The sequence below is a fragment of the Phyllopteryx taeniolatus genome, chromosome 19, assembly GCF_024500385.1.
Source record: "Phyllopteryx taeniolatus isolate TA_2022b chromosome 19, UOR_Ptae_1.2, whole genome shotgun sequence".
Lineage (NCBI taxonomy): Eukaryota > Metazoa > Chordata > Actinopteri > Syngnathiformes > Syngnathidae > Phyllopteryx > Phyllopteryx taeniolatus.
In genome coordinates this window covers 6594105-6612002 of record NC_084520.1, presented here as the reverse complement: position 1 = coordinate 6612002, position 17898 = coordinate 6594105, and the positions used below count along the sequence as shown (strand labels likewise).

Sequence of the window (17898 nt, the reverse complement as noted above, 5' to 3'; positions counted from 1 at the left end):
CCTTCATACCTGTTACTGAAAGCCTTGTCACATGACAGCATTTGGTATTCAAATTCTTGCAAGGCAATGGTCCTTCAGAGTGCCAATGTAAATCCATCTTTCCACCAAATGCTACTGTTCACTTTAGCTTGCCTCATTCTGGTTTACAATGGCAGAATGATTTGGCGTAACAAATAATATATGGGAAGGGTTTAAGATATTTATTGTCATATCCACAGTAAAAACTCACCGGTAGCATTTAGTCATGGAATTCTTACTTTGTTAACATTTATTAGATAGAGATAAGCATGTAATGAATTGATTCATTATTTTACGACCCAGCCAAAAATGTAGCGTTCTTGTAAAAGGTTGCTAAAAAAAAACGTTTGATGCATTTCACAAAAGTTTTTGACAAAAAATATGAAACAGTGGTGCCTTGTGGTATGAGTTTAACCACACTTGTAACTTAAATCATCTTTCCTCATTGAAATGAATGGAAATGCTATTAATCCATTCCAGCCTCCCCCAAAACACATTTTTATGTGTAATTGTTTAATGAGGAAAATAGCACAATAATATTGTTTTTTTTTTTTAAACAGAGAGAAAATATATAATTAAATAGAATGTAAAGAATTAAACAGTTTATGCATAATGATTAATTCATTGTGGCTCCTTCTGATGTACACGACTTGGCCACAAACAAAGAGGTTTCACAACTGCAGTAGGTGATTCAGTAAGCTGCAGTAATACTGGTATTAGTCTTTTTTTTAACAGAGGATAAAGAATACATGCCTGTGTGTATTGTTATATTGTCTGTCTGTGTGTGTTGCTGCACCTGTTGTAATATACAAATATACACATAGATGCTATCCGTTACGCCATCTATGGTGTTTCCAGCATATGTTAACATTAAGTTAGCGGACTTTAAGGCAAAGTTACGTGGTTGCTTTTAATACACGATGTGTGATTCTCTTTGTTTTATGTTTAGCTTGACAGCAAACTTCAAATGAGAGTGAAGCCTCTTTTTTGCAGAATTGTTCACAACCTGCCAAACTGCTGCTTGTTGAATTTAGTTGAGTTCACTGCCAGACATCATACAGCGCTCGTCTCTCAAATGTTGCATGCAAGTCAGAGCAGAAAACTGACAGAGCGATGGCTTGGATCTCGAAAAACTCTTAAGTTGGGTCCCTTAGGCACTAGTGTATAGTCTAATGTTGGTTTCCTTACATTTTGATATTTGAAACGCGAGCAAATTGCATTTCATACCACTGCAGTTGGTACCCTAATGTGAAGGTGCAAAACTTGACACATCGATTTATTTTGGTACCCTTCACAGGTTTTTGTTTGAACCCCCATAATATATATATATATATATATATATATATAACATTTATCAAATTAAATAAATAATTTAATAAATAAAATAAATATGTGTACTACACCACTGCAGTTTGTACCCTGAGGGTGAGCTACATAAAAGTGGAATGGCACGAATCAGTTATTTTGGTACCTCTCCAGTGCATACCACTGGAGTTAACTTCCACAGTAAGAGGTGCCAAAAAGTGTTATGGTATGGATCCATTACTGTGGTACCCTTTGTAAAAGGTTGCCAAACAAGTGAAGTGTTATGTAATACAAATTTTGGTACCGTTCACAAAAGTTGATATGCTTTCAAAAGGGTGTCAAAATGTGGTAGTGGCTCTGAATAGAATAAGCTTTAGAAAGAGGATGGATGCATGGTATTAGGTACGCCTTTAGACATTGGGAAACACAAAAATTGCACGCACTAACAAGCTGAACCAAAGTGTAGTGCTCGGTGGAAACTGCAAGTCGTGTCCTGGCAACAAGGAGTGTGAACGGACAAAGACTGCTTGATGAACACTGCAGTGCAGCGAGGCAGACAGGCAAGGGATGGCTTCTCTGCAACAACATGGGGATAAGAAGTGGGTCACTCGTAAATCCCAGATGGGTAACCCCCAAACCCCTCCATCCAACCATGCGTCCATTCATTGCCAATGAGCCTGATTGCACTGCCAAAAGCCCTGCAAAACTAGCCCAGAGCCTTGAGCGAGAGAAGCACAGGGGATGTTTGACACTGTTATGAAGAACCACAAATGGTACTGTCAAGCAAGTTCTTTGTCACTTGCTCACTTGTGCTTAAAACTTGTACTATTTCCTTGCTTCTGAATGGGACATATTTTCGGGTGCTAGGCCTATTAGTTCTACTAGCACTAACAAGAATAACCCAGGGGGAAGGAAGGCTTTAGGTATGTGGCGCACAAAAAAATTATTTACTTTCCATTAGTATGCCCAAATGTGTTCATACTTTACTGCAATATAATATTGATGCACTCATCTTTGATTCTAATTTTCTCCGAAAAACTAAGCTGTAGCCAGGTTAACAAGATTCGCAAGTTCTCACAAGGGTGTACAGTATGTGCATATTTAGTTTAGCACAATATATGCACTCTTTGTTTACCACACATGCAATGTATACAGTATAAATAATACATGCCGAGAGCACATGCTTGCAGCGCCCGTGTGCAAATCTACTAAGAATTCTGCACCCACGCATTTCTTCCCAAATGAACTACATAAAAAAGTGGTTAATTATGAGATTTGTTTCTGTCCGCACCTTTTGGGTAATATTTGCTAACAGCTTATCCTTTATAAAAACACAAGTTAGCACACATCACTTCCTTTAGTTTCTTTTGTCAAATCCCGGCTCTTCTGCTTTCTCTCTCTCTCTCTCTCTCTCTCTCTCTCTAGCTCCATTGCTTACCTGCGGTTTGCGTTTTCGGTGGAATTTGGAACATTAGCAGTGCCTGTTTTGAACCTCCAAGAGTTGGAGGTTGGCTTATACTTATCACACAAAAGTGTCATGTGGTGAATAAGAAGCATTACACAATAACTGACTATAAGCAAGCGTCAGACACAATGCCAAAAATTACACTGCCCTCATACAAGACAACTATAATAAAATGTATACGACGGTTTTACCTTACATCAGTGTAAAAATGCCTTGTCAATATGTGATGCACTTTGCTCTGCATCTGACACGTTCCAAAAACATGCATGTTTGGTTAATTGCATCCATCCATTTTCTGTAGCACTTATAATAACTATATATAGATAGCACCTTTTAAAGCAATGTTACAAGGAGCTTCAAATTAAAAACAGTCAATGAACAAAATAAAGGCTAATTGAAGACTCAAAATTGTCTATAGGTGTGAATGGTTTGTTCTGTACTGTATGTGTCCTGCGATGGACTGGTGAGCAGTCCAGGATGTACCTCGCCTTAAGCCAGGACAGACAAACAAGCACTATAGAAAATGGATAGATTTCTTTTGGTTGGTTTTGTAATTTATCACAAATTATGTACACTTCATTCATCTCTCCATATGGCCACTACTTGAGGAAATAGTGTAGATCCTATATGATGCCATTGCCACTTCACTTAATTCCAAATCACAATTTCTGCATTACAACTACCATAATTAGTTTAAAAGAAAGAAAGAACAAAAATATCAAGCAGTGGCTGTTCTGGTAGTTAGTTGTGCTATGATTTGTTTCCAGTCAAATTCAAATAAAAAAAATGTAATCAATATGAAACACTGGAAAGTTTGTTTTTTTTTCCCCAAAAGAAGAAAATGTTCAAACTGAACCTGGAATGGTATTAGATGCATTTCAATTTAGGCACCAGAAGATAGATATTGTGGGTCAGAGGAGGCAGTCATGCATAAATCAAATCTGTTGCGCTGCTGGCAGTGCTCTGCGCAATGAATTATGTATCATTTATAACAATTAACTGTTGATCTTAGGACAGACCAGAGCTGGTGGAACAATTTAAAAACAACATGAAAAGAGGACAGGATAACAAAGACAGTAGAATATATTGGAATTCCCGAGAAGAAATCTCAGCTTGTTTGAATGCACTTGAAGATTAAAATCAATACAAACATGCAGCTGGACTAAATGACTCTGGCACAGCCAAATAAAATCCAATTTCTTGCTGGTATAACATGAGAGAGAGACAAGCAGAGGCATTCATCTTTGAGCACAGTGATTCCTCTCGCATGTATGCAAAATTCTCAGCTTCAGCTCCTTCTACTGATGTTTGTGAATATTCACTCAAATTTCCCAAGCATATTCATATTGACATCACAGAATGATTTCCATCATATCACACCTGCACATTCACATTCTCCCATGCATGCATGCATCATGGGCTGTAAGTGGACAAGCCCACTGCGCGGTGGCATACCCATCTGTCGATTAATATGAAACAGCTGTGACCATGTTTGGAGAGGAAGATGTGCAGACGGGAATGCGAATGTCAATCTCTCCACATCTGAAAGTAAGCCCCATTTATTTCACATTTTTCCTTGGTCATATGTTGTTCCACAGTGGGCTGGGCGATACCAGGTTTGTCTCCCAGGTCTGATCATCAAGGTTTGAATCTTGGCAATGGCCTTCCTGTGTAGAGTTTGCATGTTCTCACAGCACTTGTGTTTTGCGCCCACAAAAATAGATACTGGAGATGTTAGGTTCATTACAAACTCAAAATGTATGAATGGGAATGGTTGTATGTCTATATGTGCCCTGCGAATGACGACTGGCGACCAGTCTATGGTGAACCTGTCTTTCGTCCAAAGTCAGCTGGGATAGGCTCCGGCTCACCCACAACCCTAATGAGGAGAAGCGCTACTGTAGAAGATGGATCGACAAATATATTGCTACTACCTAGCATTACTATCACATCAGCTATTGTCTGTTTCAAGCATTTATTCATCCATTTTAGGTATAAATTTATAGAACTGAATACAAATCGGTTTCAGGATGTTATGTCGACCTCTTATTTGTTGGAATTAATAATTTTTTTGCCCATCGGAAATAATGGAAATGATCAAGTGTAAAACTATTGCTATCATCAACTCTTTATTAACTGTACATGGACCTGTAAAAACAAAACATCAAACAAAAGGAAGAAGAAAATGGTGAATATTAAAATGGGAAAACTATTAAGGTAATCCTTGAAGTATCTCAAAGACTCATGTTGCCTGCAAGTCTTTGAGAGATATGCAGAGGTTTGACGTGACGTCCTGCATGCTGCAGTGCTTGAAGGTTCCACTTTATTATCATTATTGTTGTAATATTCTACTGAGTAGGCACGAAATTTCACTTCCATTTCTGCCACATTTCATCATACACACATGAAAAGCACACAAAACATTTATTCGACACATGATACAGCAAAAAAAAAAAAAGTAACAATTGTGTATAGGGGGTCCAATTCAAGACTAAACTGAATGTGAAAGCTTCGAAGCATTGAAAACACACAAGGCTAAAAGCAGCAGGAGCTCCAATCCGATATGGTTCCTGCTTTTATTTACAGGTCCAAGTATAGATTCCTTCACTGCACCTTTTCACACCATGTCTGTTGACTCCATTCTTTATTTTCCTCTCTTCTCTTTTCCAAGCTTTATGTTCGGTTGGCCTTATCTCCTTGCCGCTACGCGTTTTTATTTTTATTTTTATTTAACCTGTTCAACTGCAGAGCATAATAATACAGTAGTGGGGAGAATTGTAAATGTGGTGGAGAAGGATCAGATAATCTCTCCATTCATTTCCCAAGATTCCTGGGGGACTGTGATTCAACGGTTGAATATGACGCCAGGTGCCAGCCGTCGTCATCACAATCTGTGCTCACACTGAGTCCCCGACCGCGTGAAAAAACCTTTAATACTTCACAAAAGCAAAGGTCTTAGAGCCATGAGCAATAAATAAAATGATGAGCTCACGAACCCTGTGTATTTGGCATATATTAATCTGCACACATACTTACCTCCATGGCTCACGATTGAGTTTAACAAAATAGGCATATTCAAATGTATCAAATGTGTTATTATCTAAAAAAAAAATCCAGACTTTCAATTTAAGCGACAATGATGCCACACGGGTTCCGCAGAAAGAGGGAAGAGGTGGAGTCTCTCAGACAATTAAGAGTTCAAGAGTGTTTATAGAGTTGTTCTCAAGCTATTATCCAAACTTTAAATGTGTTAATAATGTGTAAAAGTAACGGACGAACTTGGGACAGATCAAAAAAGTATCTTCATCATCGCCGGTCACTGTGGGTGGGTACAACGATCCTCCTTCATTGGTCCTTGTGGGTCTTCAGGTGGGCGTAGAGGCAGATGCTGGAGCCGCGCACTTTGGTGCAGTGTGGGCAGCGGTGTGGTGTAGAAGACGCGCATTTGGCCTTTGTGGAGGAAACGAGCTCCTTTCTGCGGCTGCTTCTCACTTCTGCAGCACGGCGGAGATCGACATCGAAATTGGTCAGCTCCCTCTCGGACAAGCTGTCTCCATGTTGCCCTGTTGGCTGCTCTGGCCTCCCAGGTTTCAGGGTCTATTTTAATGTTGTCCTTGTACTGTTTCTTTTGGCCTCCTTGGATGCGCTGTCCTGTATGGACAGAGTCTCATTATGCATTCAGTCGGCATTTTCTCCTTTGGCCCTTACTCATGCTACTGAGATAGTTCTGCCTGTGTGATGATACCAGGTGGACAAAATAAAGCACAAGATATGACCTTCAGTGCTTTCATTGGCTCCTAAAGCAGGTTATTAAATATCCTGGTGTAAATCCCCCAAGCTTTTTGTATACAACCGAAATGCATTCTAAGCTTGTGCCATTAAATCGGGTAACACGTTGTTTATTTCTTTTTTTTTTTTTCTTAACATGAGGTAAACAGATTTTGATGATAAATCTCAAGAAAAAAATCAAAACAGCAGTTAAAAGGTCGAGGAGAAATGAAGCAGGATAAGCGCTGCAATCAGAGTAATAAAAAAACAAAACTGTGGTGTTTTGGTGAGGTGTTCCAGGCTGGTAATGTGACACAAGCGCAGACAGACACAAGCTCTGTCAGCGCAAAAAGCCCAGCATCATGACGCATTTTGACCAGCCACATGTCCCCTAGCCGCAGGCCGGCACCAGCAGGGCTGGGGGTGGTGGGTTTGGTGTCCATATGTATGCAAGAGGGCGGGAGGGTGAGCTGAAGAGTGGCGCCAATGTGGCCCTTCCTCCTCCGGGCAGGGTGGCGTATGAGCCAGGGCATACTGACGCCTGTGGGCAAGATAGAGATGAACGGAGCCTCCCCTCTAAAGACTCGGGTGCCGTGGATGCGGCGTGCGGATCGCGCGAAGGTTCACAAATGTGCCTCAGCGTGAGCTGTGAGTTTTACATGGCTAGTGGCATCAAGCAGTGATCCAGGAAAATCTGCTGCCTGCCCTCAGGCTGCAGGACGAGAAGTGTGTGCATGTTGCAGTGGCACATGACTGGGAGCTTTTTGGTGTCCATATGCATGTGTGAAATAGGGATTAGGAAGATCAGCACTATGCATGAATACATTGTCATAATACCGAAAGTAGAAAATAAAACTGTGCTTGGCTTGTCTGGAATCTACAACAAACTAGTTCCTTCTCCATTTTTATCGTACCGCATCTTAATTGGAATGCATTGTATTGTTTTTTTTTTTTTTTTTTGGTGATACATTTAATAGGGGCATTTTATGGAAACTTGACATTTTAATTGTTTTTATTCAAATAGTTGGGTCTCTAGTGTGCTTGTACACCCACAAGTGTGAAATTGCACAGCTAATTAAATGTGAGCTACCCATTGTTTTGCACAAACTGTTTTGAATTGTGATGTCACAATTGGACTACTTTCACAATTCCACCACGACACAGTTAGTCCACAGTCCCAAATGTTTTGTTTTTGATGGATCTACAGATGAAAAGTGATGTTGTTGCTTTTTGCCAAATCATTCAAAACAAGGCTATCATTAAATCATTAAAAACATGCACAGTTTTGTTCATACTCGCCCTCATTCACTCGTCACGCACTCTAGGATGATGAGTTCTAGTCTATTATCATTCTAGAACATAGCTGTAACATGTACAGCTCTGCCAGTGATATTGTATTATTGTATAAGCAGCACAGAGCATTGCAACCATTAGAATAACAATGTTGTAATAGAAGCAGATTACACCGGATTTAACACGGCACAACACAGCCACATGTGGACTAACAATGCCATATGAGCTTTGCCTTCACGGTATGTTCAACAGTCAGAAGTATTACTGTTCACAGGAACGTTGCAGTTTGAATAATAAAGATGCCTGCATTCAACTGAGCAAACACACCCAAGCGTCGCAAATAAAACCCACTGTGTTTTCTGCTATTACAACATGTTTTGGTTAATAATTAGGTTTGCGCTTGACTTCCTGTGACAGAAATATTTGCCATTCTCTTATTATATCGAATGATTAAAACGAGTCAGTGTCGCAGTTAATTACAATCCAGTGGCAATAACCACCTGTTTAAACACAACGATGGGAGCTCTTTCATCCGATTCTGTGACAGCCTGCCAGCGCTGTCTACAGTAGATACTCCTATGGTGCTACAACCCCAATTCCAATGAAGTTGGTTGTTCTGAAACATCCATCCATCCATTTTCTGAGCCGCTTCTCCTCACTAGGGTCGCGGGCGTGCTGGAGCCTATCCCAGCTGTCATTGGGCAGGAGGCGGGGTACACCCTGAACTGGTTGCCAGCCAATCGCAGGGCACATACAAACAGACAACCATTCGCACTCACAGTCACACCTACGGGCAATTTAAAGTTTCCAATTTATGCATCTTTTTGGGATGTGGGAGGAAACAGGAGTGCCCGGAGAAAACCCACGCAGGCACGGGGAGAACATGCAAACTCCACACAGTCGGGGCCGGGGATTGAACCCGGGTCCTCAGAACTGTGAGGCTGACGATATAACCAGATATAACCAGTGCCGCTGTTCTGAAACAGGAAGTGGCTTTATAATATCAACAAACTAACACAACTGGATTATGTTAATGGATCAACCTTTGCATAGGTCTGCGCTCTACTCAGCCAAACGAGTTTATTTTGTCATCTTTTTTCAAACTGTCGGCTCGGGTCATTCGCTATTACACCAAGCAATAGAAATTTTACTGATAACCTGTATGTTAGCAAAATGCATTCAATGGTTTGTGGTTTTCATGTACACAGGCAGTACTCTAGACCTGTTTCACAGGTTGCCCAGATACATTACACAGCTGTTCCCTCAAATCAAGTGAACTAGAACTCAGGGGGGCGGCACGGTGGCCGACTGGTTAGAGCGTCAGCCTCACAGTTCTGAGGTGCGGGGTTCAATCCCCGTCCCCGCCTGTGTGGAGTTTGCATGTTCTCTCCGTGCCTGCGTGGGTTTTCTCCGGGCACTCCGGTTTCCTCCCACATCCCAAAAACATGCATTAATTGGAGACTCTAAATTGCCCGTAGGTGTGAATGTGAGTGCGGATGGTTGTTTGTTTGGGATAGGCTCCAGCACGCCCGCGACCCTAGTGAGGAGAAGCGGCTCAGAAAATGGATGGATAGAACTCAGGGGGTAGTTGACTGCGAGCCTTGGTCTACATGTAAAAGCTCTTTAAGAAAAAAAAATCCACTCATTTACTAGACTTCTCTTATTTCTCATCATTTGCTAAAACTAAAATTCCTTCTCATCTCACAGCTTCCCAGTCACGGTCTCTCTGTGTTGACAGCTTCCTGTCCACGCTCCCTCTGTGCCTAAACGGAGTGGATTTCTGTCATCAAGTTGATGCTGACTGTGCGGCGCCTGGGTCTTCATGAGCAGGCGTCTAATGGGGTCTTGTGGCTGCTGTGGGGCCTCAATTAAGATAATTAGGCAGGGAAAGGGTGCAGGAAAAGAGACCCTGGAGAGACTGAAGAGGCACTATCGAACACTGCAAGGTTCCCAGCCTGTGACTTACTGCCTTGTTGTCTTGTGCCTTGCCTTTGTCTGGTTGTCTTCTCCAAGGTATATTGTAACTAATAACCTGTGACAGAGTGCAATCTGAAGCCCATACAATCGGAGCAATCCAGCTATGTTCTCATATGTAAATGATATCTTTCCAATAAGAGAAACAAGCATAGGCATAAGTACACGAAGGGTACAATATGTTCCTGCCTCACACTTAGCTGTTTTACAAGCATGGGAGTTAGTGAGAAAGACTTTGAAATTTGAAAAAAAAATGAAATATGAAAAAAAAAAAAAAAAGAATTCTAAAATATGCTATTATGCCAACATGCCAAACAAGAACACAGAGAACAGACGTCCGCTAAGGTCTAAACTTTCAAAATCAATTCTAAAAAAAAAAAGTTGCCATCCTCTATCACATAGTTAAATCTGGATTAAATCTGGAGTAAATCTTTTATCTGCCTACTTCTGTCAACTACTCTTTTTTTGGGTCTGTGAGCCCTACTGTTGCGTAACAGTGGGGCTAATACACATAGTAACCACCAGTGATGCCGGTAACGCGTTACATAGTAACTAAAAAAAATCCACCATTTTGAGTAACAAGCAAAGTAAAGCTTTACTTTTCCTAGGAAAGAAATTAGACTACAGTTACTTCTTCAATCCAACAATAGTTACTTTTGCATCATCATTCTCTCTCACCAAACAGTAATTAGTAGCTGGTGATTCAAACAAAGAGCAGTCCAAGTGTGGAGTAGCATTTTAACCAAGACCATTGTTTTTTTTTTGTTTTTTGTTTTTTTTTCCCAACAAAAGGAAGAAAGTGATTGGGAAGTGATTGTTGTTTCTACAATGCACAGTGACGGTGGAATACCATAAAAGTGCAAAGAAACGCACGATTTCACTGTCGCCACACTATTTGTGTTATTTTTCTGAGTAAAAAGTGTATTTGATTGTTGTTATTTTTATTTACACATTAAGAATACAGTTTTACTGACGTGTTAAACGCGCAGGCGACACGGTGTTTGACTGGTTAGAGCGTCTGCCTCGCAGTTCTGAGGACCGGGGTTCAATCCCCGGCCCCGCCTGTGTGGAGTTTGCATCTTCTCCCCGTGCCTGCGTGGGTTTTCTCCGGGCACTCCGCTTTCCTCCCACGTCCCAAAAACATGCATGAATTGGAGACTCTAAATTGCCCCTAGGTGTGAATGTGAGTGCGAGTGGTTGTTTGCTTCTATGTGCTCTGCGATTGGCTGGCAACCAGTTCAGGGTGTACCCCGCCTCCTGCCCGATGACAGCTGGGAAAGGCTCCAGCACGCCCGCGACCTTACTGAGGAGAAGCGGCTCAGAAAATGGATGGATGGATTAAACGTGCAATGCATTGTGGGTTAATTATTCATACCGAGTGCGCGATCATCAATCGGTCATCGAGGGTCAGGACTGACTCACTGAAAGAATCACAATACTTAGCTTGAATAATATTTACAATGAAAAGTGAGAACTCTCAACTTCGTCTGTGAGCTGGTTGAAAAAAAGTTTTCTCGTTCTTCGCATCAAAATTACTGTGGTGGGAGCAATGGTGTGTTTGTGTGTGTGTGTGTGTGTGTGTGTGACTCACTTTCACGTTTACGTACACACACACACACAGTTGCTTTCATGGACCACAATCGGCAGTGTACTGAGAATGGTGTGCTTGTTTATGTTTAGGAACTTACTCTATTGTGCTAGCATGTCAAGTTTGCACTAAGTTGCTGATTTATTTTAAGTTATTGCTTCATGTTGATGACATGATTCTGTAACTTGTGTGGCGTACCAAGTACGTAAGTACAAGTAATGGGTACGGTTAAGCTAATGCTTTTTTTGTACTGTAGATAAATAATATTCCTGCCACTTGGCAGCTGCCGAAAGTAACTAAAAAGTTACTTTTTTCTAACTTAGTTACTTTTGAAAAATGTAATCAGCAAAGTAACTACGTTACTTTTAAGCTCAAATAATCAGTAGAGTCACTAACTGTGCCACATACACACAGTGTAGCATATGAACTTCTGCCTCCATGAGTGAAAACGCTTTTTTTTTCTTTTTTTGATAGGTGCAAAATTTCCACACTGTATAGGCTCTGGGAAAAGCTGCTGTTTAATCCACTCGCTCCACCACGGTCGATCCATATTCACCATTGGCCAAGCAGTATCAATCTGGCGAAATAGGGTGTGTAAATTGGACGTAATTCTTCATTTTTAGTTTTAGTTTTTTTTTTTTTTTTTTATGAAAGCATGCCGGAGACATGTTATGAAGACTCTTGGTAACTGTTTTAAATTGTAAAATAAAAATGCCTAATAGGCCTCCTTTCAGATTTCTCTGCTTTTCCCATCAGGCTGAGCTTCAAGCAGAAAGCACTACACTACAGACACGTCACAGATAGCTCGGTCCTGCGCAGTCATGTTCGCTTTCACAGCCTCTCTTCGCCTATGTATTTTCAGCCTGCCCTGTGACTCGGATCTCTAACTGAGGCTCTCGCTTCCGCTCTGACACTCTGCAATCTGATGTGAAACAGTGAAGGCTTCAGTGACAGCAGGGACACAAAGGTCAAGCCACTTGTTTTATGGGATACAGCCAGCTTCTTTTTGACAGGTTTGGAGAGTGCATTAAAAAAAACAAAAAAAGTAGCAAAAACCACTCATGTGTGCTCCTCCGCTTACACACAAATATTCATATTCATAAGGCGAAGATGGAGTATTTTGCAGACAAGGCCTTTCCTCATGCCTGTGCAATCTCACAAGAAATTACCTATTCAAACTTTATCTTCTTATCTCGGAATGTTTAGGAAAATATTATAACTGCTGGGAGAAGATAATTAATCCTGCAAATGGGGAACTGCATTGTGAATACAGCGTACTCCATGTGCATGCAGCAATCTCTTTTGTCTTATTACAGCTACCCGTGCACCTGAAGCTCTAATGTGAGACCCCCAATGTCAGATACATCACTGTCAATATTGATTAAAGTGTGAGAAATCGGAGCAATGATTCATTCATACTAATATACAATTACCCTGTTAATTAAATCCGACTGGGATGTATTGCTGTTAATTGTTCGGCAGTCAAAGCATCCATTGCCGCAGATATTTTGGTTTGTGTGCACCACAGTGCGGTATTATTTCTAGCCTGTAAGCATTTTATGGGTTTATGGGAACTTATCATCTCATCCTTCAAGTTTGACAAATGAAAGGCATTTGTCAAATTATTAAATAATAAATGAAATTACCGACAACACCGCTTGTTTGAGCAACTGTACTCCTAAATGGACTTCCATCCACTCATGTGTTAAATGTATGAGAACAACCCTGCTCTCAAATCTGGTAAGATCGGTTGCTGTTTAAATTTCTACCTTCTGTCAGTAATGTGCAGTGGAAACTACGCCTTGCGTAAAAAAGTTTACATTTACATTTAGCGTCACAATTTATATGGTATGGTATGACTTGCTATTAAAGTTAAGGTGATGTGTTTTCTTTCAGTTTTCATATATTTTAAAGGGCGCAACTCACCCTTGCGTTACAGGGGTCCTCGGTTTTACGACGGAGTTCGGTTCCTATGGTTGCGACGTAACCCGAATTTGTAGGTAAGTGGAAATCTGCCATAATTACTTAACTACACAGTGAATATTTGTAAAAAAAAAAAAAAAAAATGTATTGTTGTTTTTATTATTATCATTACATAGTAATTTAGTTAGTTAGTTTTCTCCGCTCTGGCTAAATTGTCCATTAGTGTGACTGAGTATGAATGGTTGCTAGCCTGCATAGGCCCTGTGATTGGCTGGTCCAGGTTGTACGCTGCGATTTGCCCAAAGTTAGCCCCAGCTCACTTTCAACCAGAATGAGTATAAGCAGTATGGAAAATGCATGGATGGACTATAACCAGTGATGAACTTTTTGTCACAGTCGTGTGACAATCAAGAATGTTTTTGAAAGTGATCTTCTGTGTCATGGCTCACCCTTACCCCATTGAACATTTGTCACTGAAGCTGAGAAAGTGTTTAGTTGGTTTTTACACTTGAATACCAATTGTTCACTTGTATGAAGGTTTATGATTGCAGTTTTGATCCTTGAATGGCTACCCTCCTTCTCCCCTTTCTGTGGAAATGTTTAGGGGAATTCTGGAAAAAAATAAAATAAATGTAGATCAGCATAAGCATTGTGGTGATCTACAGTAGTGGTTAGTGCATCTGCCTCCGGTTTAGAGATTAAGGGTTCGATTCTCAGCTTTGGCCTTCATGTGCGACGTTTGCATGTTCTTGCAGGGTGTTCTTCAGGGACTCGAGTTCCCTCCCACATTCCCAAAGTATGCTTAAGTTCATTGAAAACTCTGTCCAGGGTGGACACCATCTCTCGCCCAAAGTGAGGTCAGATAGTCTCCAGCTCACTCATGACCCTAATGAGGACAAGCGCGATAGAAAATCAGTAGTATCTCAGTAGCTCAGCATGCTACTGAGCTCCTGAGGTTTCACTTTGAGATGAGACATGATTATTGTTTCTAGTCCAAAAAGACAATTTGAAAGTTATCCTGAATTAAGTTCCAATTGCCCAAGAGGTTTTCTATGCATACAGTCCTTGTAAAAGGAAATCCTTCAGAGCTTCAGAGATGGCTGCTACCATCAATGTGGGTATTTGCCACTAAGATCTTTTATACTCCCCAGTACATTATGCTGTTCCCTCTGCCTATTCTCACTTCCGCTCTTTCCCCGAGCCTCCCTTTTTTGTCTCTTCAGCTCTTTGACGCTGAGAGTGAAACGCTGCAGGATTTTCAGCCTTTGAGGATTCAAACTGACACTATTGGGTATTGAGACAAAGTCAGCCAGCCAGTCAGTCCAGCTGGGAATATAAACACAAGTAACATGTCCATTCTTAGTAGACTGCCAGGGCGCCTGCAAAGGCACAAGATTCCCCAACATTACTAATAGGTCAGGCCATTGCCTTATTAATTAATATTGTTTGTCTCCCGCTTGTTGTGAACGTGCATTTGTGGTTAAAAACAATCACAGACGCAGCTAAGCATGATTGCCTGCAGTTCTGAATCCCTCTTGACAAAAGAATGAAAAGTGTCCTGTCGAGGGGAGTACATATGTGATGAAACAGCAGCCCTCGTCAGAGCTCTATTCACAGAAAAATTGTTGATTGACATTCACAAAAGACTTAAAGGAATTGTATTCCCTCGCCAAGGACCGCAAAGAGTTGCCAGACCAGGTCCATTGATGCCAGTAATGAGGTAATCTTCCCATCAGCTATAATCAGTATGTGCGCTAAGAATAGATTTTATAGCACAAACCAGCGCTATATGGGAACAAATCTCCTTTCAGCAGCACAAGCGTGTGGGCCATTTAACCTTTTAGCACTTGTCTTTGCATTGCAATTACAACGCATTCATTGTCCTCTTGCCTTCTCTTTGCATTCACACTGATACGATAATGCCCTTTGATAATTATTTAAAACATGACTAATGTGTGTATCCAGCAAATCCATACCTAATTCCTCTCCAAGCCAACTTCCCCTCTCTGCCCCTGTAATGAATCGTTTCCAATGCCAGTGGAAGAAGCCCTGAACCAATCAGGCTGGCTGTCTTCTATAGAGGCTCCTTTTTCCGATCTCAGAGGTTAATAACAGTCCACATATGATTACCCACAAGCCCGAGGATTAGAGGGTTCAGAGTGTAGATTCCGCACTACAAATAGTAATCGCCATTTCACAGTAGCGTCCACTCAGGTGATAGGCTACCCCACTATCTCATCTCTCCCACTGTGAGGACAGAAAAAGATTCCCACTCACAAAGAGCAATAAACTGCAAGTGTTATTTTTTTCGCTTTCATGCCAACAATTTTAAATAATAGCAACCTATGTTTTCTCACCCAGTGATGTATTGTTATCACAAAGTTGTTCTTGTTGTTTGTCAGGAATGGCTATTGTGATGCAGCGACAGTATTTCTCAAATACAGTTTGATAAAATATTATTGTTATTAAATATTTTTTTAAATAAACAAAATAATAAACACAAAAAGATACGCTTTATGGCATTGGCAGCAGTCAATAGTGCTTGTCAAATCCTATAAAAGATCAGCATCTTCACTGGTAAGTGTCCACTGGCTTGTGGAGCTTTAAAGGCTCTAAGGAAATGGAACTACACAAGGAAAGGAACACTAATTGTATAACTAAGCAGAGGTCATCACCCAAACATTGACAATTGGTTTTGGTTGTTGGTTTAAAGACTTATAAGTACTTTGAAGTGGTAGCACTGCTCCATATTAATAGTGCATCATCAGGTCTGTTCATATTTGTGCGTTTATGTTGTGTGATCTTGGATGTTAAAACACAATGAAGCTTGGTAGTACAGTATAAGCAGCCCACGGGACTCTGCATAAATAGATGGCATTCGGATGCTCTCTGCTCTACCCCATATACCACCCTTGAAACTCCCAGCCAACAAACCCCCTCTCTCTCTCTCTCTCTCTCTCTCTCTCTCAGTCTCTCTCTCTCTCTCTCTCTCTCTCTCTCTCTCACACACACACACACACACTCACTTCTCTTCAACTCACACACCCACTTCTTATTCTGGTTACATCACGTGGTCGTGAACCACATAATGCACATACTTTGTGAAAATCATGCATAATCTGGTTAGTGCAAAAGTAAAAAAAAAAAAAATGAAAAAAAAATACTACTGAAGCTACATACAGTACATGTCGTATTCAGCCATTTGGGGTTGGAATCATAAAAACTCGGAGTTTCATAACCAAACTTGCGCAGACACCAAAATGTACAGACTCAAGCTTCAGTAAATGATTGCCAAATGAAGCATTACAGTAGCAGGGCACAACAGTTGCGAAAAACAAACTAACTTACGGAGGTTCGCAGGCCTGGAAACATAGTGATTGGAATGCATGCCTTGGGCCTCCTCTCCCCGATACTGCTCACCTGGACACCCGCCCTGGAGCACATTGGCCACCGCCCTGTACCACATTGGAAGAGGGAAACAGAGGTGATGGTCGAGGGAACCATGCAGCATCCTTTTACCTTTTTGGACACTCTAATTTGGGTTTCTGTTTACCTTTCTGCTATTGTGTTGCTGAATGAGCATGTTGATTCGTACTTCTTAATACAGTAGCATTTCTTTAGCATACTATGTGTTTACAATCCCCCATCCTTTCCACAATGAAGTAACACGTGCATTTATGTGTGAGATTTGATTATTCATCTGAACTGCACTAAGCCTGTGCTATGCAGCATCTTTCTATACAATTGGTTGCATAGCCGATGCAAGATTGACACAACTACTACTTTGTTCAAATTAAGTTACGCCATTTTCTATGATCATTGCACATGCCGTTGAGCTCCTGTGAGAGTATTTGAAGAAATGGAGCGCAAAGCCGCCTTATACTCTGGTGAAAGAAAGCGCCCCCACCTGTTGAGAGGAGCGTGGCTCACATAATGTTATGCCATAGCACAGCGGATGCGTGGAGCTGAGAAAGGGAAAACAGTCGCCCATCCACTTGGATTTTTGGGAGTTTGGATGTAAACCTGCGCACAGTTGGCTTAATGTAGACCCAATTTAGCAAATTGACACAAAAGGAGGGGTTATTTGTGGGTTTTTTTTTTTTTTTTAGTTGGCTACTATGAGAAGCAGGCACTTGCATAGACATTTTGGGGGCATGTGCTTTAGCCAAAAAAGGGTATCCATCAGCAAAATTATTCATACAATTAAGAACAAAACTGTGGTATTTAACTTAAGTATTAATTTATGTTCACACAATCAACACCGTCAATAATAAAACAATTAACAAAGGAGATAAAGGGAGGCTACAGTGGATACTAAAGGTTAACACACCCTTGTTGAAACAGTTTTTTTTGAAAGGAGGGGGGTGGGGGAAAGCATATGTACAATTCTCAATTCTAAAGACTCAAATAAATGCTTTTCAGGTTTCAAAACACTGGTATTTTTTTTTAATATTGCTGAATGAAGACAAAAATGGGCTGCAGCAAAAAGGGCACGTTTTGGTTCAGGTCAAATGGGCAGGTGCTTGAGCACCACCAAGTGGCTACGTGTGCACGTGCCAGATTT

At 41.0% G+C, this 17898-nt stretch overlaps 1 protein-coding gene across 1 annotated transcript in view; it reads right to left on the bottom strand.

Moving 5' to 3' along the window:
- Positions 1-17898, bottom strand: part of shisa9a (shisa family member 9a) — a 50173-nt gene that overhangs the window by 30148 nt on the left and 2127 nt on the right. The window contains exon 2 of the mRNA XM_061755927.1: positions 16683-16789. Within this exon, the coding sequence (XP_061611911.1) occupies positions 16683-16789 (107 nt within the window). The remainder of the gene's footprint in view (positions 1-16682; positions 16790-17898) is intronic.